The sequence below is a fragment of the Myotis daubentonii genome, chromosome 9 (assembly GCF_963259705.1).
Source record: "Myotis daubentonii chromosome 9, mMyoDau2.1, whole genome shotgun sequence".
NCBI lineage: Eukaryota > Metazoa > Chordata > Mammalia > Chiroptera > Vespertilionidae > Myotis > Myotis daubentonii.
This window is the reverse complement of record NC_081848.1, coordinates 18,582,874-18,607,725: the sequence shown is the minus strand read 5'-3', so window position 1 is coordinate 18,607,725 and position 24,852 is coordinate 18,582,874. Positions and strand designations below refer to the sequence as shown.

Sequence of the window (24,852 nt, the reverse complement as noted above, 5' to 3'; positions counted from 1 at the left end):
GGCCTCTTAATACTTTTACAGCTTCTCACAAGCATCCTAGAGGTTATCGTCCCTTCGCCATTCAAAATCATATGTATCTTCCCACTCCCAAGCCTAAAGAAAGTGAAATTTCTTGCTGCTCTCTGGATCTGTCTTTTCCTTATTACCCCAGCATTTATTCCCATCATGCTTTTACCTTCAACGTTTTCACGATCGCCAAAGTCTTCATGCTGGGATTAAAAATATGAAGCCCCTGTACTTTGCAGTGCAATAAAGGAGATTGCCCCTGTGCAAGCTCAGCAAGAATTTCAAGGTCCAGATCCACACATTAGATGTGGCTTACTACGTAGCAACATGACGTCCTTAATTCGTAGATAGAGTTCCCTGGTGTTCAAATCACTGTAGGTATAAAAGGCAGTGCACCCACAGTTCGACACTTCTCCAGGGCACAGGAGGCCACGTTCATGCGCCTGCAACCTTATCTCATGTAAATGCTGTTACATGATTTATTCACTGCTTGGAGAGTAGATCGAAGTGAAAGCAATTTTGAATGGCGACCACGTCATTTTGCCCATCCCTAAACTCAGATCAGATCCTACGTTCTGAGCTAGGTCAGCTCTATTCTGGGCTCAGATCTCACCCTGATATCTATATCCTCATATGTATTTTTAAGTCAGTCTTCTTCCCACCTCATTTTTAAGCCACCTCTACCCTCCTTTGTACATGGTATAATCCTAACTCTGGACAAAGTACTTTACTAATTCTTGTTGTTTCCCTCAACTTTTTTATCAATAACTGTCACTTGGCACAGCATGTTTCCCCCTGTAGAGACCACTGACTCATCACTTTTTTCCATTGTCCTTCACTTAAAGTTCATACCATTTCTATTGGCTTAAAAAGAGTAAGATGTAAATGTGTTTAGAATGCAACTGATCAGGATATACATAATAAATTTATTACAAATAAAAATAAAATTATTAATCACAATAAAATGGGAAAACAAGAAGGACTTTATTTTTACAGCAAATTTTTATTAGCTATAAAATGTTGTGGAATCACCTGGATACAGTAAGGTTTTTTAACCATGTGAAGTTTATATATTAATCAGCACAAAGCTTTTTCTTAGAATTGTCTTCAATAGAAATTATCTGTAGATTACATAGGTGCCATTTAAAATAAATATAGAAATAAGTCTAATGTGCTCTTCAATTTTCTAACAAACTATGATGGTTTAATGCTTTTTTAAAAAGGGGGAGCACCCCTATGGTCATAACAGCACAATTTACAATAGATAAGACTTGGAAACAGCCTAAGTGCCCATCAGCAGATGGGTGGATAAAAGAAACTGTGGTACATTTACACTATGGAATACTACATGGCAATACAAAAGGAAGAACTCTTACCATTTGCAATAGCATGGGTGGACCTGGAGAATATTATGCTGAGCAAAATAAGCCAGTCAGAGAAAGATAAATATCACATGATCTCATTCATATATGGAATTTAATGAACCAAATAAACTAATGATCAAAAATAGACCCAGAGAGATAGAAGCATGAACAGACTGTTGAACCTCAGAAGGAAGACAGGGGAGGGTGGGTGGGAAGAGATCAACCAATGAACTAGTATGTATATATGCACAATGCATGGACACAGACAATGGGGTGGTGAGGCCCTGGGGGGGGGGGCAGGGGAGGGAGCCGGCTGGAAGAGATTAATGGGGGATCAAGGAGGACCTATGTAACTTTCAACAATAAAGATTTTAAAAAAGGGAGGAGGGGATCCTTTAAAAGGACAACAGATTCCAGAAGACATCATAATTTACTTAAAATAAATTTTATTATTTATTATTAATATAGTTAGTATTGAAAAGTATACATAGAGCCATGCTTTCATTAAAACTCTACAAAATTAAAATTTTCTAATAACACTCTCAACCCCTAGATGTCATCTATAGTTAAAAGTTGGCTAAAATGTTTGAAACACTCAGTAAAAAGAAAAACTATGTAAAATCTTTTATATTTTATAAAAATATAATTATGGAACAAGAATTACAATTTAAAATGAAATTACTTAAAATATGGATTGTAAGTTCTTCTGATTTTCATTGAAACAGATTTAATCTTGACAGGTGAGTTGTTTTTGGTCCATGTGCCCCATTGAATTCCAGTCGCAAGCAATTTTCCAGGGAAGCGATGGATGCCATTCAGATTTGCTAGTCCACATTGGCTGAACCACCAGCCAGTGTTGTTATTGAGGTGACTGCAGCTCTTCACAGACTGACCAACGACCAGGCATGCGGGACGACATCCATCATTATCAACATCTGCTGTGCTGAAAGGCATTGCATTTTGATTATCTTCTTTCCTGAAGCCCCGGAAAGCATCACCTGGGTAAAATAGATTTTGTAAATGACTAAATTTAAAGGCACTTTTTGTAATTTTCAATTGACCTTTACCAGCCTATTATGCAAAAGCATTGCATCTAGAAATGAGATTTAAATTATTTTCTACAAGATGTCATATTACAAACTCTCCTCTAGATTGCAATATGACAAAACCTGATAATAAATTCCTTAGCGTTATAGGGATCTTTAAGTGGACATTTGATATAACATTATAATTCTTAAAAAATCACAATCCAAAATGAAAGTTTGGCTGTGTAGATTTATCCAGCTAATTTAGGCCAAAGATGATGGTGTATAGACCTGTCATTCTTCAGGGAAGAGTAATGTGATCATTGTTAATTTAGAAAAAGAAAATAATTTACATATAAGAGGTTTTCATAACACTACCATTTTACATCTTAGAGAGGTAAGAATGAATGTGAAACTTCTGCATTTAAAAAACTTAGATTTGTTACTGCAAAAGTGGTTTGGTTTTATTTATAAGCTGCCAAGTTTACATAAAACTAGAGGCCCGGTGCACAAAAATTTGTGCACTCGGGGGGGAGGGGGGGGTCCCTCAGCCCGGCCTGTGCCCTCTCGCAGTCTGGGACCCCTCAGGAGATAACGACCTGCTGGCTTAGGCCTGCTCCCAGGTGGCAGAGGGCAGGCCCAATCCCTAGGTGCAGCCCCTGGTCGGGCTCAGAGCAGGGCCGATTGGGGAGTTGGGGCACCGCCCCGTCATGCACAGAGCAGGGCAGATTGGGAGGTTGTGATGCCACCTTCAGTCACGCTCAGGGTAGGGCCAATTGGGGCGTTGGGGCACTGTCCCCTGTCACACTCAAGGCAGGGTCGATGGGGAGGTTGCGGCGCCACCCCCTGTCATGCACAGAGCAGGGCCAATCAGGGGGTTGGGGCACCGCCCTCTATCACCCACAGAGCAGGGCCGATCAGGGGGTTGGGGCGCCACCACTCTCACACTCAGGGCAGGGCCGATGGGGAGGTTATGGCTCTACCCCATCACACACAGAGCAGGGCCCGTGGGGGGGGGGGGGGTAGGGAGCTCCCCCCTATCAGGCACAGAACAGGGCTGATCAGGGGGTTGGGGCCTCGCCCCCTGTCACACACAGAGCCGCAGGGCGATCAGGGGGTTTGGGTGCTGCCCCCTGTCACGCTGATCCCAGTGCCGGGAGGCATATTACCCTTTTACTATATAGGGTAGAGGCCTGGTGCATGGGTGGGGCCGGCTGGTTTGCCCTGAAGGGTGTCCTGGATCAGGGTGGGGGTCCCCACTGGGGTGCCTAGCCAGTCTGGGTGAGGGGCTGAGGGCTGTTTTCAGGCTGGGAGTGACTGAAGTTCCCAACTGCTCCTTTTTTTCTTTTTCTTTTTTTTTTATTCTGGGCCAGCTTTACCTTGGGGCTTGGCTCCAGCTCTTAGGCCTCCGCGGCTGAAAGTAGGTTTCTGGCCTTTGCTTACAATGTTGCGAATCTGCTGGCTGAAGTCCGGCGGTATTTGTTACAATGTTTCTTAAACTGCCCGCTCAGAGGCCTGCAGCCGCAGGCAGGGAACGTTGGTTTCCTCCAACGATCCTCTGTCACTGAGGCAAGCAAGCCTCATGTTAGTTTCAAGCTGCCCGGCTGCCTGCCGCCATCTTGGCTGACAGTTTATTTGCATATCTCGCTGATTAGCCAATGAAAAGGGTAGCGGTCGTATGCCAATTACCATGTTTCTCTTTTATTAGTGTAGACTAGAGGCCCGGTGCACGCAATTCTGCACTCACAAGGGTCCCCCACCCCAACCTATGCCCTCTCACAATCCGGGAGCCCTCAGGGGATGTCCGACTGATGGCTGAGGCCTGCTCTCCAGGGGGAGCAGACCTCAGCCATCAGTCAGACATCCTTAGCACTGCCACAGTGGTGGGAGAGGCTCCCACCACCGCCACTGCACTCGCCAGCTGTGAGTCCAGCTTCTGGCTGAGCAGTGCTTCCCCTGTGGGAGCACACTGACCACCAGGGGGCAGCTCCTGTGTTGAGCATGTGCCCCCTGGTGGTCAGTGCGTGTCATAGCGACCAGTCATTCTGCAGTTTGGTCGATTTGCATATTAGCCTTTTATTATATAGGATGCCCAATGCCCTCAAGAAAAAAATAGGCACACTGGTGAAATGTGCCTTCTCTTCGTAGCTCTCCAAATGATATTGGAACTAACTGGACAATAGTTAAAAGAATACAATTTTTAAAGGGCTTACACTGGACATTATATGTACCATATCCCTGATAGTCCCAATGATCTTCAAAGATTACGAATCTCGGCCAAGGCAAAGCAGCTAACTAAGTTGCTGGGATAGGATTCATGTTTTGTTTTATAAAATCTGTATAAATAAAATATTCTCAACAAAACAACAAGAAAGCCTACTTCATGGGAGAACATATTTGCTAATGTTATCATCGAAAAGGGTTTAATCTCCAACATTTACAGGGAACCCATACAACTTAACAAAAGGAAGATAAAACAATCCAATCAAAAAATGGGCAACGGACCTAAATAGACACTTCTCAAAAGAGGACATACAGAAGTCTGAAAGACATATGAAAACATGCTCAAAATCACTAATTATACGAGAGATGCAAATCAAAACGACAATGCCGTATCATCTCACGCCTGTCAGAATGGCTATCGTCAACAAATCAACAAACGACAAGTGTTGGAGATGATGTGGAGAAAAAGGAACCCTCGTGCACTGCTGGTGAGAATGCAGACTGGTGCAGCCACTGTGGAGAACAGTATGGAGTTTCCTCGAAAAACTAAAAATGGAACTCCCATTTGACCCAGTGATCCCACTTCTAGGAATATATCCCAAGAAACTAGAAACACCAACCAGAAAGGATAAATGCACCCCTGTGTTCATAGCAGCATAATTTACAATAGCTAAGATTTGGAAACAGCCTAAGGGCCCAATAGCAGATGAATGGATTAGAAAACTGTGGTTCGGGAGAAACCAAGATGGCGGCGTAGGTTAACGCAGGAGATCGCTGCCTCGAACAACCACTTCAGAGATATAACTAAAGGACAGAACAGACATCATCCAAAACCACAGGAAGGCTGGCTGAGTGGAAATTCTACAACTAGGAGGAAAGAGAATATCATACCCAGACTCAGAGGAGGCGCAGTGCTGAAGTGAAATACTCAGGTGCGGAGTGCGAGCGCGCGGAGCGGGCTGGTGGCGGAGGGCGCGGTTGTTGTTTTCAATCGGGAGGGAGTTTCAGACTCTGAGCTCCAGATCCGGGCGAGTCTCTGGGGAGCAAGACTCAAACGGGAGAAGCGGGACTGTCTGGCTTCGGTCGGAACTCGAAGGCAGCTTTCTCTCCAAGGTTTGCAGCCATTGCTGGGACTCTGAGAGGCAGAGTCCCTGGGGAAGGAACTGAGAGCAGCCATAACTGCTCGCTCCGGCCCTCCCTGTAGATCCCTGGGGACCCGCCCCGCCCAAGCCCTGCGCAGAACCATTTGCCGGATAGCCTCAGGCAAAGGCTAGATTAGCACCGCCTTAGAGATCCAGCACAGAAGCCCTCCCACTGCAGACCCAGCGGACTCTCATAGCCAGTTAGCCTGGAGGTCAAATCACCCCCGGTACTGCCGACATCAATCAACGCTTAAAGGCAACAAGACTGCACACAAAGACCACTAGGGGGTGTACCAAGAAAGCATAAAAAATGCGGAGACAAAGAAACAGGACAAAACTGTCAATGGAGGATATTGAGTTCAGAACCACACTTTTAAGGTCTCTTGAGAACTGTCTAGAAGCTGCCGATAAACTTAGTAAGGCCCTCGAAAAGACTGGTGAGACCGCCGATAAATGTTGTGAGATCCTCAAGAAATCTAATGAGACCCTCGATGTTATATTGGGGAACCAACTAGAAATTAAGCATACACGGACTGAAATAACGAATATTATACAGACTCCCGACAGCAGACCAGAGGAGCGCAAGAATCAAGTCAATGATTTGAAATGCGAGGAAGCAAAAAACACCCAATGGGAAAAGCAAAATGAAAAAAGAATCCAAAAATGCGAGAATAGTGTAAGGAGCCTCTGGGACAGCTTCAAGCGTACCAACATCCGAATTATAGGGGTGCCAGAAGATGAGAGAGACCAAGATATTGAAAACCTATTTGAAGAAATAATGACAGAAAACTTCCCTCACCTGGTGAAAGAAATGGACTTACAGATCCAAGAAGCGTGGAGAACCCCAACAAAAAGGAATCCAAAGAGGACCACACCAAGACACATCATAATTAAAATGCCAAGAGCAAAAGACAAAGAGAGAATCTTAAAAGCAGCAAGAGAAAGAAACCCAGTTACCTACAAGGGAATACCCATACGACTGTCAGCTGATTTCTCAACAGAAACTTTGCAGGCCAGAAGGGAATGGCAAGAAATATTCAAAGTGATGAATACCAAGAACCTACAACCACGATTACTTTATCCAGCAAAGCTATCATTCAGAATTGAAGGTCAGATAAAGAGCTTCACAGATAAGGAAAAGCTAAAGGAGTTCATCACCACCAAACCAGGATTATATGAAATGCTGAAAGGTATCCTTTAAGAAGAGGAAGAGGAAGAAAAAGGTAAAGATACAAATTATGAACAACAAATATGCATCTATCAACAAGTGAATCTAAGAATCAAGTGAATAAATAATCTGATGAACAGAATGAACTGGTGATTATAATAGAATCAGGAACATAGAAAGGGAATGGACTGACTATTCTTGGGGGGGAAAGGGGTGTGGTAGATTCGGGAAGAGACTGGACAAAAATCGTGCACCTATGGATGAGGACAGTGGGTGGGGAGTGAGGGTGGAGGGTGGGGCGGGAACTGAGAGGAGGGGAGTTATGGGGGGGGGGGAAAGAGGAACAAATGTAATAATCTGAACAATAAAGATTAAAAAAAAAAAAAGAAAACTGTGGTTCATCTACACAATGGAATACTATGCTGCAGTAAAAAAGAAGGAATTCTTGCCATTTGCAACAGCATGGATGGAACTGGAGAGCATTATGCTAAGTGAAATAAGCCAGTCAGAGAAAGATAAATGTCACATGATCTCACTCATTTGTGGAATATAGTGAACAACATAGACTGATGAACAGGGACAGATCCAGAGACAGAGAAGCATCAATCAGACTGTCAAACCTCAGAGGGAAGGTAGGGGACAGTGGGAGTAAGGGGGAGAGATCAACCAAAGGACTTGTATGCATGCATATAGGCCTAATCAATGGACACGGACAACAGGGGGGTGAGGGCATGAGTGGGGGGGGGGTTATGGGGGGAATGAGGTCACATATGTAATACCTTAATCAATAAAAAAATTAAAGATTAAAAAACAATTCTAATTAGTCCCATTGTACCTAGATTTCACCTGTAGGTAAACTTTGCTAATAAGTTTGAACTAAAAGTGAAGCTATGCAAAATCTTTGAAGAATTCAAAGCCCATGTTTGTTTCATTATGCTCCCAAACATTTGGCATCTCTTGAGATACTAGTATGTCTTTGAGGAGTCGGAGAACTTGATTAGCAGTGTGATGGCCTATCCCAGGGGTGGGCAACCCCTGGCATGCCTGCCAAACATGGCACACCAGTAACTTTTGCTGGCACACGAAACCCTCTCTTATAATCTTCCATTTACAATTTTTTTCTTAATATCGACTTTTTTATTTTTCAGATAAATTCAGTGTAGGTGCATCTTAGATAAATAAATAATTTTACATAACAAGTTATCTTAAATACCATAGACATGGATTGACGAGAGAGGGGAAGAGCAATTTCTATGCCTCTGCCTTAACTCTCCCTGCCTTCCTAGATCTGACCAGTGTTTTGGTTTCATCCACATACGCTTGTGAATCTTTGTTCTCAGTGATGAATTTTGTTAAGTCTCGTATTAGGAGTAGCCTGACGATGAAAGTAGTAGCTCGTGCATATCTCTGATGGTCACGAAATATAACCTGTTGTAAAATCTTTGTCATCAGTGATGCAGCAGCAAAAAGTCCCACTGATAATATCAAACGGAGTCATAAAGTCTTCTGTCGGACTATCAGTGTACATGTATACGTTAAAAAATAAATGTATTGCCGAAACCTGTTTGGCTCAGTGGATAGAGCGTCGGCCTGCGGACTGAGGGGTCCCAGGTTCGATTCCGGTCGAGGGCATGTACCTGGGTTGCGGGCACATCCCCAGTGGGAGATGTGCAGGAGGCGGCTGATCGATGATTCTCTCCCATCGATGTTTCTGACTCTCTATCTCTCTCCCTTCCTCTCTGTAAAAAATCAATAAAATATAATTTTAAAAAAATAAATGTATTTTTCATCATCATATACTGTGTTTTTGTCACTCGAATGAATTTTTATTATTTCTTCAAGGTTCTTCACATACGTACACCTTAAGAGATATCAAGTAGGCGTAACATGTTCTCAAAAAATTAGGGTTGGCACACAGAAGAATTTTGAGTCAGATTTCGCTGGTTTTGGCACGCACTCACAAAAAGGTTGCCCACCCCTGGCCTATCCTATACCTATACGCAGAGTCTCGGACTCTATTCTTCATGGGAAACAAAATGCCCACACTGCAAGTATTTGCAGAGAGAATATATTTTCAACATCCACATGGTACAATACCTTTCAGAAGTTCAGATGAGAGAGACAGTACTTATGGATCCTCTACAGATTCTCTCCCTGGAAAAAGTCTAATCATCAGAAAAATCATATGCCAAATCAGCTTCTCTCTGGATTATATTTAAGAAGTTATTTTAAAAATATCACGCACATGTCTATTTGTTAAGAAAGAGCCCATTAAAACTCAACACCATGTTTTCTGTTAGAGTGTAAATAGAGAACATGGCATTTGCCAGAAGCCTACTCATTCCTCCAAGCAGAAATCAGTGGTTCTCAACTATAAAGATGCCAACATATCCATCTATGAATGCAAATACCTGGACCCAGTTTACTGACTCAGATTCTGCAGGACTTTCAAAAGCTTCCCAGGTTGAATCTAATATTAACCCCTTGCTGAAAACTACCTTTCCATGTGATTTTCAGTATTCAACAATTGGAATCATTTTCTTCCTCCTTTATTTTTTCATGAGCAACATGTTTATTTTCATCTGCCGATCTCTATGACAACTGAATTGATATACATGTTGATTTATCTGTTTTCCTCACCTAAATGTCTATAAAATCTAACCATCTTTAAATTCGGTTTATATCTATCTTGAGATTAGTATACTGTACCTAAATAAATAGCATTTACTCTTTAATTACATGTAACTTGACGTTTTCTTTAAATAACCAAGTAGAGGAATAATGAACCTGAAAATCAGGCAGCATTGTGAAAAACACATTACTATTTCAAAAAAGTCTTTCCATTCACAGCATATAGGATGGTTAATGCTTCCAGCTGATTTCTACTTTATTCCAACAAAATTAATTTTCAATAATACATTTTATATAATATTTTAGTAGAGCAGAGAGTTGCTTTAAATATAGTCTGTTTGACTTGTTTTCTCTTTCATTGGGTTGTAGTAAAACAAAATAATAAATTTTTCCTTCCTTTTAACCCCCAAAGCTTTACTGAAAAGGAAAATGGGGCAGGGTGGGGGGGGGGCCTTGAAACCTAGTTCAGTATCTGGTTAAAACTGTAGTCTTACTTCCCCACTCTGACTGACTTGGGCAGAGCTGCAGAGCCTAACCCCAGGGCCCTGCCACAGCTGACTTGGGCGGAGCTGCGGGGACCCTCAGGGGCCGCCACAGGAATAGATAGATGATGATAGATAGATAGATAGATAGATAGATAGATAGATAGATAGATATAGAGATAGAGAGAGAGAGAGAGAGAGAGAGAGAGAGAGAGAGAGAGAGAGGGAGAGAGAGAGGGAGAGAGAGATAGAGATAGAGATAGAGATAGAGATAGAGATAGAGATAGAGATAGAGATAGAGATAGAGATAGAGATCAGTGACTCCCCACGAGTTCAGTTCTGGCTTTGGATCGGGAATTCCCCTGGACCAGCAGATCTGTGAAATAAAAGTTAAACTTTCCTCCCTCAGAGTGCTGGCTGATCAGTCTCCCGTGCATTCTGCCACAACATTATCAGTATTCTGTTTTCAGTTTTATTTATCTACCCCTCTATATTATGATCACTTAAAGACTTGGGAATATATATCATTTCTTTTTGGATTTCTAACACTAAAAATACATAATGAATGAGAACCACGATGAGCAACAAAGAGCTGAATTTCATATTTCTTAACTCAAATTTAAAATTTTAACATAAATTTATAAAAAATATAAATTTCACAGAAAGTACTTTGAAGTTCTAACAAATTAAGTTTATTTGTAAATGAGTAAGTGTGCCAACATATAATGAAAAAACAGCCCTGACCGGTTTGGCTCAGTGGATAGAGTGTCAGCCTGTGGACTGAAGGGTCCCAGGTTCGATTCCGGTCAAGGGCATGTGCCTTGGTTGCGGGCACATCCCCAGTGGGGGGTGCACAGTAGGCAGCTGATGGATGTTTCTCTTATCAATGTTTCTAACTCTCTATCCCTCTCCCTTCCTCTCTGTGAAAAATCAATAAAATATATTTTTAAAAAAAAGAAAAAGAAAAAACACTAAAGTAATTATTCTATCAACCTGAATTCTTGCCCTTGCTCAGATGTGATGAGCTGGGAATCTTGGGCAAGTCACTTAATCTTTCTGTTTTTCTTTTTCACCTGTAGAGTGAGAAGAGTGAAGATCAGCTCTAACATTTATGACTTCTAAATGCCAGCCTCTCTGGACACAAAAATGTAAATAATATTTTCTAAGCCTAACCCACAGGCTCTCTATCTAAAAAATCAACGGCGATTACATGCAGCAAATTGTTTCAAAGAGTATAAAGCACTGCAAAATACATGTGGTGCAATCATCATAACAGTTTCAAAGCTCAAGACCTGGCCAGTTTTTCTCATTCCTAATTTTTCCTCTTACCAGTTATGTGTCATATACCAAGAGAAATGTATTCCTTTTACCTTCACCTAATTCTGAGTCAGTTATATTTAAATCCTCTGGATAATTTTAGGAATAAAAATCTTACCAGCATTTCCTGAATACTGTCCTATGTGCATTTTAAAAAATCTTGTTTCATCCTCTAGCCAAAAATTATCATACGAAGCATAAGCCAATGTATCATCTTCAGATTCCAATGCCACATGCAGCATAAAACTGGTATTTTTCTGATTTACTATGTAGAAAATCTTTTTTAGACCTAGCCAAAATTCGCCTGTAAAATAAAAACACAGCTTTTTAAAATATATTTTAATACAAATTAGAGTAACCCTTTATCATTGAGTGTTTGGTGTTATTTAATATTTCAATACCTCTGAAATGGCTCACATAAATCATTGGAGGGACTGGATGGATCTCGCGCAAATGATCAGTGATTGATTGCCTAATTCAGAGGGAACAAAACTCCCACTTCTACTTCGCTAGACTGTGGATAAGTAGACTCTGTTTTATTTTCCCAAATTAAATTCAAAAATTCATTTAAAGGTTAATGAAGTAAAAAATCAAGTTTTACCTTAAAACATGTCAATAAAAAGACAGTTGAAATGTTATAGCAAATAACAAATTATGTGTTCTGGTAAATATAAGAGGTCTAATCTCCAAATCAGCACCTTTTAATGAGACGTTCCCTGATAATGCTCAGTTGAAATAATTTTTTTTTTCGGTCTTTGAGAATAATGCTTTGTGAACAAATATTTCTTTGTTATAATGCAGCTTGTGAATTACCTACAAATGGAAACACAATGTAATAACATTGGAGTATCCCCAGATTTAGGGTCAATATTTCCAAGACAATTGTAGATCTACTGAAGGAAGTAAGGGTCTAGTCAAAATAAACTTCAGAGAGTTGGGGGACAGTGTGACAGCATTCAAACTCTTGAAACTATAGCTAAGATTCTAAGTCCCTCTCCAGGGCTAACAGGGGTATTTTAGCTACATACCCACTTGGAATTTAAAATTATCCTGAAGAAGTCAGGAAAGAAAGGGTGTACAGGAAGTAATAAAGAAATACAGGAAGTAAAATGGGTCCTCAAGGGCCTGTGTAGTGTCTCAAATCAAGGACTGTCCGTTTTAAATGCCCCTGCGATCTCTCCCCTCTACCATCATCCCAAATTTAAGACTGAATATATTTAACTTAATCACAAGTTGTTTAAAATATATATGAAGTATAAAGCAGTCTGTTTGTGTGAAAAAAATCAGCCATTTTGTCAAAACTCATATAATATCCCCAACAAAACAAGCATAATGTAAGGAAGATGAACATTCAAAGGCTGAATTCAGGAAGAAACACTCACTGGAAATGTAAAAGTTAATGCTGAGATAATACCAGTACGTTAACTACACTCCATAGCATGGCAGATATTTGGCCTTATACATAACATTTTATTACATTTCATGTCCCTCCTAAAATCACTGGAGTTCAGTGCTAAATCCTTGGACGACATTATTATGGGATGCTAACGATTTAAATTATAACAACAGTAACTTAAACTAACATAAAAATGATCAAAATCACCTGCAAACATTCCAACCAATGTAAAATCTACAGTATTCAGAAATACTGATATTTCTATTCACCAGCAAAAGTTATGCTGTTTTGTGGCAATAATGTAAACAGATTTTACAATCAACCTAAGGTTGACATTTTTCAGATTTTGAATATAGTGATTTTAATTGATATTTTTATAAAACACTACTCCCAGTTCACATTACTCGAATTTTTACAGCCACATACCTAAATTCTCCATTTAATTTACTTGTGTAGACACAACACACATCTGAAGAATGTCAAAGTTTATGGCAACCATGTCCATACATTTTTAGTTCTACAAAAAGTTGTTGAGCACCTGCCAGAACTCTTCTGGTTACATAGCAGATACTTAATAAATACCCAATTTAGAATTTTCACACAAATCATATTTCAACAGGTATCTAAAATTAAAGATTTTCAAATTCCAACTAAAGGCCTACTTATCTATATATATAAAAGCCTAAGCGACTGGCCAACCAGCTGACCGGCCAACCGGTAGCTACGACACACACTGACCACCAGGGGTCAGACGCTCAATGCAGGAGCTGCTGAGCTGCGGTGACTTGGCAGCTGTGGTTCTCAGGTGACACACCTGGAATCAGAGAGGAGGGAGCCCGATTCCAGGGTGCAGCACCCGAGAATCGCCCTCTTGCAATCCAGGACCCTTTGGGGGATGTCAGAGAGCCAGTATTGGTCTGATCCCTGCAGGCCTGGCCAAGGGACCCCACTGGTGCATGAATCCATCACCATGCCTCTAGCCCATTGGCTCCCCACTTTGGGTCTGGCTCCCCACCAGGCCTCTAGCCCATTGCAGAGGTCGTGGATCTGGCCCTTACAGAAATTTTTTTACTCAATTAGCTCAATGATGAGATGTGCAGGACCTACTGGCTGTGGCCCTGACATCTAACGCTTGTGCCGGCCCACCCGCTTAATATCGATTTCCAGTGGAGGCAGCAAATTTTCCCACTACCACTCTCATCTGGGAAACTGGCCACAGCTTCCCTCCTTCTGGGCAGACAGTAGCGCCAGCAGGCAACCTCCAGGGAGGGAAGGAGGCGAAGGAGCAGCTCAGGTGGGAAGAAGGAGGTTCCTGCTGCCACAGGACGCCACCTGGGCAGAAGGGCTTGGGCGGGAGCCTGACATTGAGCAGAGTCCTGCCCTAGGCCAACTAGATTCCAGGCTAAGTAAATCCTGTTTGCTAAATAATTGCATTTTGCAGCTAAATGCCCACAAGTCGTCAGTTACCACCAAACTTAGGGTAAAGTGAGATGAAAGAAGTGAGACATAATATTGGGAGAACAGAGGAGGGAGCCCGATTCCTGGGTGTGTCACCCCAGAATCATGCTCTTACAATCCGGGACCCCTCGGGAGTTGTCAGAGAGCCAGTTTTGGCCCACTCCCTGCAGGCCAGGCTGAGAAAGCCCCCACCCCCACCCACCATGCATGAATCCATGCACTGGGCCTCTAGTTTTAAATAATTTGTCATATTAAGAGAGAATGATTTAGTCATATTTTTATATTCACAAGCATTTACTATTTTCTTACTAACAATTTGACCAAGAGACAGTCTATAGGTGTAATACCAAAACGAAGAAAAAGAGATAAAGGAAAAATAAATATAATTTGACCTAAAAGGTCACCAAATCCATCCAGATAATCACACCACAACCTTTGGAAATCAATTCTCCCATCAATCCTTTTCTGTATCACAGTCCATCCACCTCCTCTGTAATCCATGTCACACATTACCTAAAATAGACCCAGAGAAGACAAAAATAACATACTATGACTTTTATCCTTTTATATAAAACTCATACTTCACCCTTAAGCCTAGAGAAAGGAAAGATGCTTTCACTGAAAGTTTCAATGCAATAGTATATTAATATATTCAATTTACTGATGCAGAGACTATACTTCCGTTAACTATAAGTTGGTTTTATGATAAACTGAATTCTTTGTAGAAATTTAAATGTCATTTCTATGGGTTCCTGTATCCATCATTTTTTTTAACGTATAGGTGTTTGTAGCATTTTAAGGTTATTCTCTTATCCCTTAACTCTAAATATTTTTCAGTTGAGTAATAAGAGTACCAATAAGATGTGGTAGAGTGATGTATTTCTTGACAAATTAACTTTTCCTTTGAATGAAAGTGCTGATTTTTTAAAATACAGTGTTAAATATTTCCCTGTACCTGTCTTTGTTCTTTCCTCCAAAAGCCTGGAGGACTGTGTGCAGGCTGCAGTTTTCAGGCACAGAGGTGTGATCTGTGTCCCATCTCAGCAGGCACTCATAGGTGTATCTTTTGGCAACTGTGTGAAATGCCCCTAAAACAGCGGTTCTCAACCTTGGCTGCGCATTAGAATCACCTGGGAATCTTTTTAAAATCCTGATTTCTGGGCCTCCTCCTCCGGAAATTCTGTTTCTTTGTTATGGGGTGGGGCCACAACATTAGTAACAAACAGAATTTCCAGAGGATGAGGCCCAGAAATCAGGATTTTAAAAAGATTCCCAGGTGATTCTAATGTGCAGCCAAGGTTGAGAACCACTGCCCTAAGAGGACAATGGTAGGGAGCCCATAGCAGTGACATGGGGGGATCAGAGCAATCCTTCCCATTAGAAACGTCCTGCTGCGTAGAGAGCGGCGTCGGGGAGGAAGCCAGGGAACAAACGCTCTCCCACAAAAGCGGTAACTGTGCGTCCCGCTCTTCAAAAATGAGAAGCCTTCCCTTTCCACATTGGCTCTGGCCCATTTTTGAATTAAATAATTTAAAAATTATTTCCCGCCTAGTTCCTAATCTTTTGACAGCTTGTGAATAGGTGTCAAAGAATAATGTTAGCAATTCTAAGAAAAGACATTGTTAGTATCTACTTAGAAAAAATATTATTTTATTGGTGTAATAAAGACTATCAATAAGGTGTGATACCACTGTAATAAACTTTCTTATGCATAAAGAAGTATCAGAAAAATTATATATAATATATATACATACAGAATTTCTGGTAGAAATTTCTTCTAGAAATCCCAGTATAGAACTACTGAGAATAGACATCAATGATTTATTTTTCCAATTTATGAATGGATCAGCTTTTCAATGTCTCACTTTAATGTTTTTTTAATTATTAACATATACAATCACATAAAACTACTTGTCATACAAAAAATACAACTATATATAGGAAGGAAAATCAAAAGTATTTTTAGTGAGCTCTATGGCAAAGCACACCATTATTTTCTAATATTTATAAGCTAATTAAAACAAGTAAGTATTTATATTGCACAATTCTCTCTACTGTAAGGATAATATAAGATCCTGCACCAGCCCAGGCGGCATAGCTCAGTGGTTGAGTGTCAACCTATAAATCAGGTGATCACAGTTCAATTCCTGGTTAGGGCACATGCCTGGGTTGCAGGTTCAATCCCAGTGTGGGTATGGAGGGGGCAGCCAACCAATGATACTCTCTCATCATTGATGTTTCTATCTTCCTCTCTCTCTCTCCCTTCCTCTCTAAAATCAATAAAAAAATATATTTTTAATATATTTTATTGATTTTTTACAGAGAGGAAGGGAGGGATAGAGAGTTAGAAACATGGATGAGAGAGAAACATTGATCAGCTGCCTCCTGCACATCCCCTACTGGGGATGTGCCTGTAACCAAGGTACATGCCCTTGACCAGAATTGAACCTGGAACCCTTCAGTCCACAGGCTGAAGCTCTATCCACGGGCAATAAAATTTAAAAAAAAAAAATATCCTGAATCAAAAGGATTTACTTTGAAAAGTATAACCATGAAAACTCAGATAGAAAAGTGAAAGACTCTGTAGTCCCTTTACACGTCTGTGGTTTAGGCAAAGAACTTTAAAAATCACTGAAACCGGTTTGGCTCAGTGGATAGAGCGTCGGCTTGCGGACTGAAAGGTCCCAGGTTCAATTCCGGTCAAGGGCATGTACCTGGGTTGCGGGCACATCCCCAGTAGGAGATGTGCAGGAGGCAGCTGATCGATGTTTCTAACTCTCTATCTCTCTCCCTTCCTCTCTGTAAAAAATCAATAAAATATGTTTAAAAAAAAAAGTTTAAAAATCCAAAATTTGAAACTAGAGCTTATACTAATTTATTTAAAAATTTTTCAAGAAATATGTTAAGTATTAAAACAATTAAATTTTAACATTAATTAATTTGGTTGGATATTTATCCTATTTCATATAATAAGGGAAAACTTTACCTCAAATGGGTAGCTAGATCCTTCTGGATAGATTATGTATAAACCACTTGGTGTTTTGGTGACGGAACCAACAGTATCTTTAATATCAGTACAATCTAAACCTAGAAAAGTAAAATTAGTTATTTAAGACATTTTCAAGTGTACATTCAAGATAATAACTTTCTGTATAGAATTAACAGTCCTCTTTGAAATTATTACAAATTCCACTAATGATATGATGATTGTAATTCTTGGAAATGAAAAAATGATCTCAATTTTAGAAATAAGGAGAAAATACATGGAAAGACTGGGATTAAAGAATATATGCTATAATAAACATAACATCACTGTTAGTTATTAATATTCACTACTGTTTAAAAGTTTCATTTGAGATCAACATTTATTTAATATATTTTATAATTATACATTCTCTGGCCCAATAAATAATGCCTTTTTAGGAATCTAGGCTTATCTACAGGGAGGAGAAAACCCAAAGGAATTATGTAGATTAACTACTATTAACATACCTTTGACTACTATATTCAAAACTTCAGAAACTTTGATGTATTGAGGACCATTATTACAAGCAGCAAAGGGAGAGAAGGGGAAAATCACTTCTTCACCAAGAAGCTATGCTGGAAGCCTGCTCTGTTGACAACAGAATTGTAGCGCCCTCTAACCACCCTCCCCAAAGCATTCTACAATTGCCAGGGAGTTGTAAACATGCTGTATTTATGTGGCTATGGATACTACATTTTACTCTGCGATACTTTATTCTGTATTACCTTTTATAAATCTAATAAAATAAATTCAACCCTCCCAAGCGTCAATTACCCAGAAAAACAAACACATGAAAGCTTAGGACTCCAGAGCCAAGAGCCTGGGTTAGAGTCCTAGTCCCTCTCCTTACTAATCGAGAACATTCGCTAAGTTACTTACCCTCTTTGCTCCATGTGCAATATAATAATAATAATTATAATAATATCTACCTTGTAGTGTTAGCCTGATGATTTACATCCTAAGGCTTTATGTAAAGCACTTAGCACAGAGCCTAGTACACAGTAAATGCTCAAAAGAGGTCATCTACAAAAAAATTAGCCATAAAATTGTTTGCTTTTCCCTTCATTTCCAGGAGATATTGATTTGTTGCCTTTGTTCTGAATTACTGAGTCATTCTTATAATAAATGTATGCTCAAATATCTGATAGAAGTTTCCGGGGAAAGACTGGTCTGGATTGGAATATCTTCTTTGACATCACCATCCATATAAGTGTGAACATTTTACTTAGATTTTTCCGGGCTGCATATTCCTCGTCTGATGATTATCACCATCACAGCAAACCCTTATATTGTCTTACTACACGTCAGGCAATATTTTAAGAGCTCTGCATGTATATACTCACTTAATCCTCACAACAACCACATGAGGTAGGTATTGTCAGTTTACAGACTAGGATACTGATATTAAGGGAACAGGGGGTGAGATCTGAAGAAAGCAGTCTGACATTACACTCCATGCTCCTCACCACCATGTAACACTATCTACCTCTTGGATGGTTATGGGAAATAAATGAGATGCAATAAAGTGAAAAAAGTAACAAAATAACATGAGAAAATGTTATCCCTGTTAACATATGTTAATCCCTGACACATAGTAGATTCTACGTAGCTGTTTATTCTCTTCCCTTTGTAAGGAAAAAAGAAAGATCATACACTACGAGGCCCTCAATAATATTCATCTACTTGGAATTTTTTTATATTAATCTATAAATGTAAGATTTATAGGCATTTTTTTAGAAACCCAAGCTTCCAGGAATTACTATATATTTTTAGTACAAAAAAAATGCTAAATCCTGGTTTATTTCTGTCTTTTTTCTTTTTCTTTTCAAAGTTTAAGTCCCAATTTGAAAAATTTCAAAAATGTCAAAAATACTTTTATAGGTGGAGGGAACTCTGAAAATTCTTTTCTTCTAGCTAAAGATTAATTATAATAAAATATAAGGAGAGCCCAGAATTCAATTACATAAAACTATACTATTTTCAACAGATTCAGAATATCTGTATACAGCCATGGCTTTCAAAATGTCAGAAAAGTTTCCCAATTTAGGAAAGTACACATAGTGTGGGTTGGAATTTGTTTAATGGCAAATATTACTCCTCCAGTCTGTTAGATAATAGTGAGCTGTATTGTTGAAACAAAACTTCTAAGCGCCCCAACCTGTCCAGGAAAATTTTAAGCAATAAAAGAGAAATATGAAAAGGTTGAAATACCAAAGTTCTCACCATGTGACTGAACTGGTCTGTGAGGAAAAGGATCCAGCTGTTTTCTAAACACTTCAGAGGTCAAAAGGAGAACTCGATTCATGAGCTCATTAACCTAAACACACATGCACACATTGAAGCAAATTTATATTTGGACAAACTTCCTTTAGCTGAACTCTATAACTAATATCTCTAAGCTTCTTATAAATCCAGCTCTGAAACACATATAATGGCCATATTTCTACATTGAATCCTTTACTGTATTAAAAAAGCAGTAAAGGCATAGCTAAGTAGCAACTGCTCTTGCTTTTATCTGCCTATTTCTACACTTGGCTGCTCTTGCAAATCTGTTCTTGATATCTTGCTTGAACCACTGTTGTAGTTCCCTATCTGGAGTCTCTGTTCCCTTCCTCTACTCCTTCTGAAGTCATCCTTCACACCAGCTGCCAATCTAACCATTTGATTTCACTGCTCAGACATTTGGGTGACTTGTTGGTGTGGCATGATTTAATTCCTATTTCTTTTAGTCAGTGTTTCTTCTACATCCTTAACTCAATAGCCACTACATCACTGCATCAACGTCCAAGTATTCTGAGAATACCATGTCCTACCCTCTTACCCACCCTTTGTGACCTTTGAAGCATCTATTCATCTAGAAAGGTTATCATATCTTGGATCTTGGATACCTTTGTGTCATTCTGACAGCATTCAAAACATGTTCAGTACATTATTCTGCTCTTCTGGACTATGTTACCCTTAAGTAAAGGTCATTTGTTGTTGTTGTTGTTACTTTCTGTTTGCCTGAGGCTTACTATGGTGCTGCCAATATAGGAGACACTAAATAGATGTCTGGACATGAATGCATTCAGAAAAGTAAATGATTGTACTTCTAGATAACTGTGTCATTCTGCAAATACAATAACAACATGATACCAAAAATTCATACCTGATTAGATAAGTAATCCAAGGAAGCTTGCTGCTCATCCATTATATTTCTTAGTAGTTTTTTGGTACTTCGTGTGTAAGAAATAATAGAACTTTGCAAATTTCCTTAAATCATAATAAAAAGTGTTTTCTAAATATTAGACTCTTATAGAAACTAATTACAATAAAAAATAATAAATTTCACATAATTTTGAACAAATATGTAAACTACAATATCTGTAAATACTCAGAATTGCATATTCTAGTTAGTGTATTTTTTGTATAACTCAGGATGAACCAAGAATGCAGCTGTTTTAACACTTCTTAATGAAGTTATGCTTCCTAATAATTTAGATTACCCCACAAATAATTTAATTTGATATAATTGAGAGACAACATTCTGAATATCAATTCTCACTTTAGAAGATGAGAGGTATAGAAGCAAGAGGTCCAAGACTCATTGATTCTTCCTACATGAGAAAGTAAAAGGCAATAATCCCCTATCATGAAATTTAATATTAAAACCTTTCTTTTAATTTTTTATAATAATGCTACATTTTTATATAAACAAATTGCAAACACACATACATATACACACATCATAACTCTTGGTCACAAATTTTGGTTGGTTGGTTTCTGACTGAGTTTTCACTATGTATTTTCCTTTTAAAAATGTTTTCATTTTTAAATAAGCTTGCTGATAGAATAGTTGCAAGAAGAGTACAAAGAACTTTTTCCTAAATTATTTGAGAGCATCCCGCCATGATATCCCTGGATATTTTGCTGTGTATTTCTTACAAAAAAGCATTCTCTACAACACAACCATCAAAACCAGGAAATAAACATTGACTGTCATGTATAGCTCAGACCTCATGCAAGTTTTCTCCAATTATACTGGAGATGTCCTTTATAACAAAAGGAACCACACATTATTGCATACATTATTCTTTAAAAATTTGTTTTATTTCTATGTTCCTTTCACTCTAGCAGTAGAGTAACATTAATAATTCTTGATATTTTGAAATCTATCTCACCCAGCCTTCATCTCTCTTTTTTTTTTCATTCTCTTATTTTCTATTAGAGTCTTCCTAATTTTAGACATCTGCCTTTTTTTTAGAAAGAACTTTTTAAGTTGAATGTATTGGGATGATATTGATTAAAATTATATAGATTTTAGGTGTACAATTCTATAATACGTTATCTGTATATTGTATTGTGTGTTCAGTCAAGTCTCCTTCCATCATCACCATTACCTCACTCCCCCATACCCTCTTCTACCTCCTCCCACCCCTCTTTCCCTCCGGTAATCATCATACTATTGTCTGTATCTGTGAATTTTGGGGGCGTTTTGGGGGGGGGGGGGTTATTTTGTGTGTGTGTGTGTGTGTGTGTGTGTGTGTGTGTGTGTGTGTGTGTTTTGGTTTTTTTGCTTAATCCCTTCATCTTTTTCACCCAACCCCTCTTCCCTTTGACAGCTGTCAGTTTGTTCTTTATCTATGAGTCTGCTTCTATTTTGTCTGCTGGTTTATTTTGCTCTTAATGGACAGAAAGCTCCACTCCCTGGTTTGAGAAGCCTGAGACACCTGTGTTACACATTGAATTAAGCACATTAAAGTGAGTTTTTCATACTTTCTGACCAAGGAATTACGACCCTTTAAGAGCTGGATCAAATCATCACCTCTTCCACTTCTGATTCCCCTTCTTCACCCCACCCCTCTGTACATATAATAGACCATGACAATTACTGCATTGTTACTAAATAAGTTCTAAACAAAAATTGAGATTTTAAAACTTGTTATGCTTTGTTAAATAAATTGTTGTAAATTTGTATTACACCTTATGTAACAGTTATTCAGTATTAATGAATCTCCCTCTCCCTCCTCCCCCCCACAGACCCACCCCACCCCACCCCCATAAAGCTAAGGTGAAATTTCCTACTATCGCAAATGGAATTAACAACCCAGATAATACTGCTATCAGTGCCCTCTGGCTTGCCCCTTCTTTCTGTGGTGTCTTGATGCCAAGGGGCTATATAGAAGAAGGATTTGTTCATTTACCAAATATTTACTAAGCAGCACTATGTGTCAAACACATACAATTACCAGCCTAGGATAATCAGGACATATATAAAATAGCCCAAACAAAAGCTAAGGCATATTTTTCCCATGTTCACCCTAGAAATAATAAAATCATATACCTTTATAATTATGGTTATTAGTAATACTTACTACACATGAAATGTTTTTCTTCTCGTGTAATTTTAATTTTAATATCACATGATTCCTCACATTCTTCCTTATAAACAGTATCATTCCTTTTACTTTCATCTTTTCTATGAGATACATTTTCTACAATGTTAACTACTGGAGAATCCTTTATAATAAAAAAACAGAAATAAGAAAAAATATATGAAGCATATTATATCATCTAATTGCACAGTAAATAAAAAGACCAAAGGGAAAAGATGAGGTGTAAGGACATAAAAATGATTATTAGGAAAAAAAACATGTTAATAAATTGGTTAGTTCAAACTTCCATAAATAAACCTTATGGGTAGATTTGGAGTATGAATAATAAGTGTATGTTAATTCAGTACTTTTGTTCTCTTTTCTTCTCAAATTTCAAAAGGACTTACAGTCATCCCTTGGCATCCACAGGGATTGACATCCAAATCTACAGTTGCTCAAGTCCCCATGTAAAATGGCATAGTATTTGCATAGAAACTATGCATATCTTCCTGCATACTTTAAATTATATCTAGATGACTTATAATGCCTAATTCATGTAAATGTTGTGTAAAGAGTAATGCTGTATTATTTAGGGAATAATAACAGATGAAACCATCGTAGGCCTAACTACATGATAAACGTAGCAACAATGTAACTCTTGCCCTATTTTCTACATACAGTTCGTTGAATCTGTGGGTGTAGAAGCCGTGGGTACAGAAAGCCAACAGCACTTAGGGTCTATGGTCTACAGCCATGGCCGTGTGGCTTTAACGTTTGCACATTTGGGGGTGTGATTCCGTGCTGAGCCATCCCCCTTTTAAGAATCTGCAAATTTAAGTTCCTTGAACATGGACTAAGAGGGTTCCCTACATTTCTATGCCAAATGGATTTTCTGCCACCAGTTATTAGGACTCATCCTGAGGGGTAGAGGTTGAGGAATGTGTAAGAGAATGGTCACCTTTGTATAAGCTAACGATTTAAAAGTAAAATACTCAGGTTTGAAAGGGTAGCAATAATAACAGAAAAAAAGCATGGAATTTTGCTTTGCAAAATCAACAACAGATGTCATTTTAAAAAGCAAACTGCAGCTGTCATTCCAGCAATATCTACTCTGTTAGTACTCTGGTTTCTTCAATGTTAAAATACTCTTTGATAGAAGTTATATCGATTTTAACGCTAAGTTATATTTCTTTAATAACAAGCTTTGTCCTCCTTAGACCTGGATATTGAGAGAATGATAAACACATTTTGTTACATAGATTTATTTTTAACTTCTTGCTACTTCTCTTCTACTCCTATAATAACTGACATACCAGATGTTTTCAAAAACCTACATTATAGGTTATTTTTTTCAGATTTAAATGAGATTCTTAAATAGTATTTTAGAGAATTAAATTATTAATATTTCTGTAGCTTAACCTTGGAACTTTGGAATTTGGTATATATAGAGTGGTAAATACATTTCATAATGTTTAAAAATATATAAACCAATATTTAAATATGTAACATTCAAATCGCCATCTCTTCATAGTATTGTCTACACTATACTGAGTTATTACTCTGACATTATTTTAAATAACATTTTCTAACATCCTAGGTAACCACTCACAGACTATATTGGAAATGTCAAAGTTTATAGAATAGTGTTTTTATAAGTGAAGTGAATCTTTTTTTTTACTTACCAGATAGTTCATTATCAAAGTTAATCAGAAAGTTGATGGCTAATTTTTAACCTAGGCCTGCAATTTGAATAAAATATTTTCACAAGAAATAGGTTAAGAGTCAATCCTCCGTTTATGGCTTCCTACATTTACAAATAACATCATTTAAGCAAAGTTTCAACATTTCTAAATAAATACTTTAATTTTTCCATAAATCATATTGGGTGGTATAATTAATCTTTTCAAACACCTAATATAAGTATTTAAAACCATATAATCATGCTTTCCTAGCTAAAGTAATATTGCTGAAATTCTTACCGTAGATTGATGTTCACAGTTACCTTGTATAGTTTCTCCACAAATAAAAATACATATATTAAAGAGCAAGAGTGAGACTTGGGAAAGATACATTTTTCTTGAAGAAATAAAAAACTTCTTCAAATATCAGCCAGCTCTCTGTGGAAAGAACTACAGTGCATAGAGTCTTCAGTCAAAAATTTCTGGAAAGTGTACAACAAAAACAGAAGCCAATACTTACTGGTTTCCATGCCCTCATTCAAAACAGCACCCTTCACATAAAAAACAAAGTAGCTTCTAGAG

At 38.5% G+C, this 24,852-nt stretch overlaps 1 protein-coding gene across 1 annotated transcript; it reads right to left on the bottom strand.

Annotated features, from left to right (window-relative positions):
* Positions 1–2,048: 2,048 nt before the first annotated feature.
* Positions 2,049–24,663, bottom strand: ANGPTL5 (angiopoietin like 5). Its single transcript, XM_059710967.1, has 8 exons — positions 24,571–24,663; positions 22,592–22,736; positions 20,386–20,489; positions 19,461–19,554; positions 17,199–17,299; positions 14,605–14,725; positions 11,477–11,662; positions 2,049–2,368 (listed from the first exon to the last, which is right to left on the bottom strand). The coding sequence occupies exons 1-8, from the start codon at positions 24,661–24,663 to the stop codon at positions 2,049–2,051; spliced, it is 1,164 nt and encodes a 387-aa protein (XP_059566950.1).
* Between the last annotated feature and the right edge of the window lie 189 nt (positions 24,664–24,852).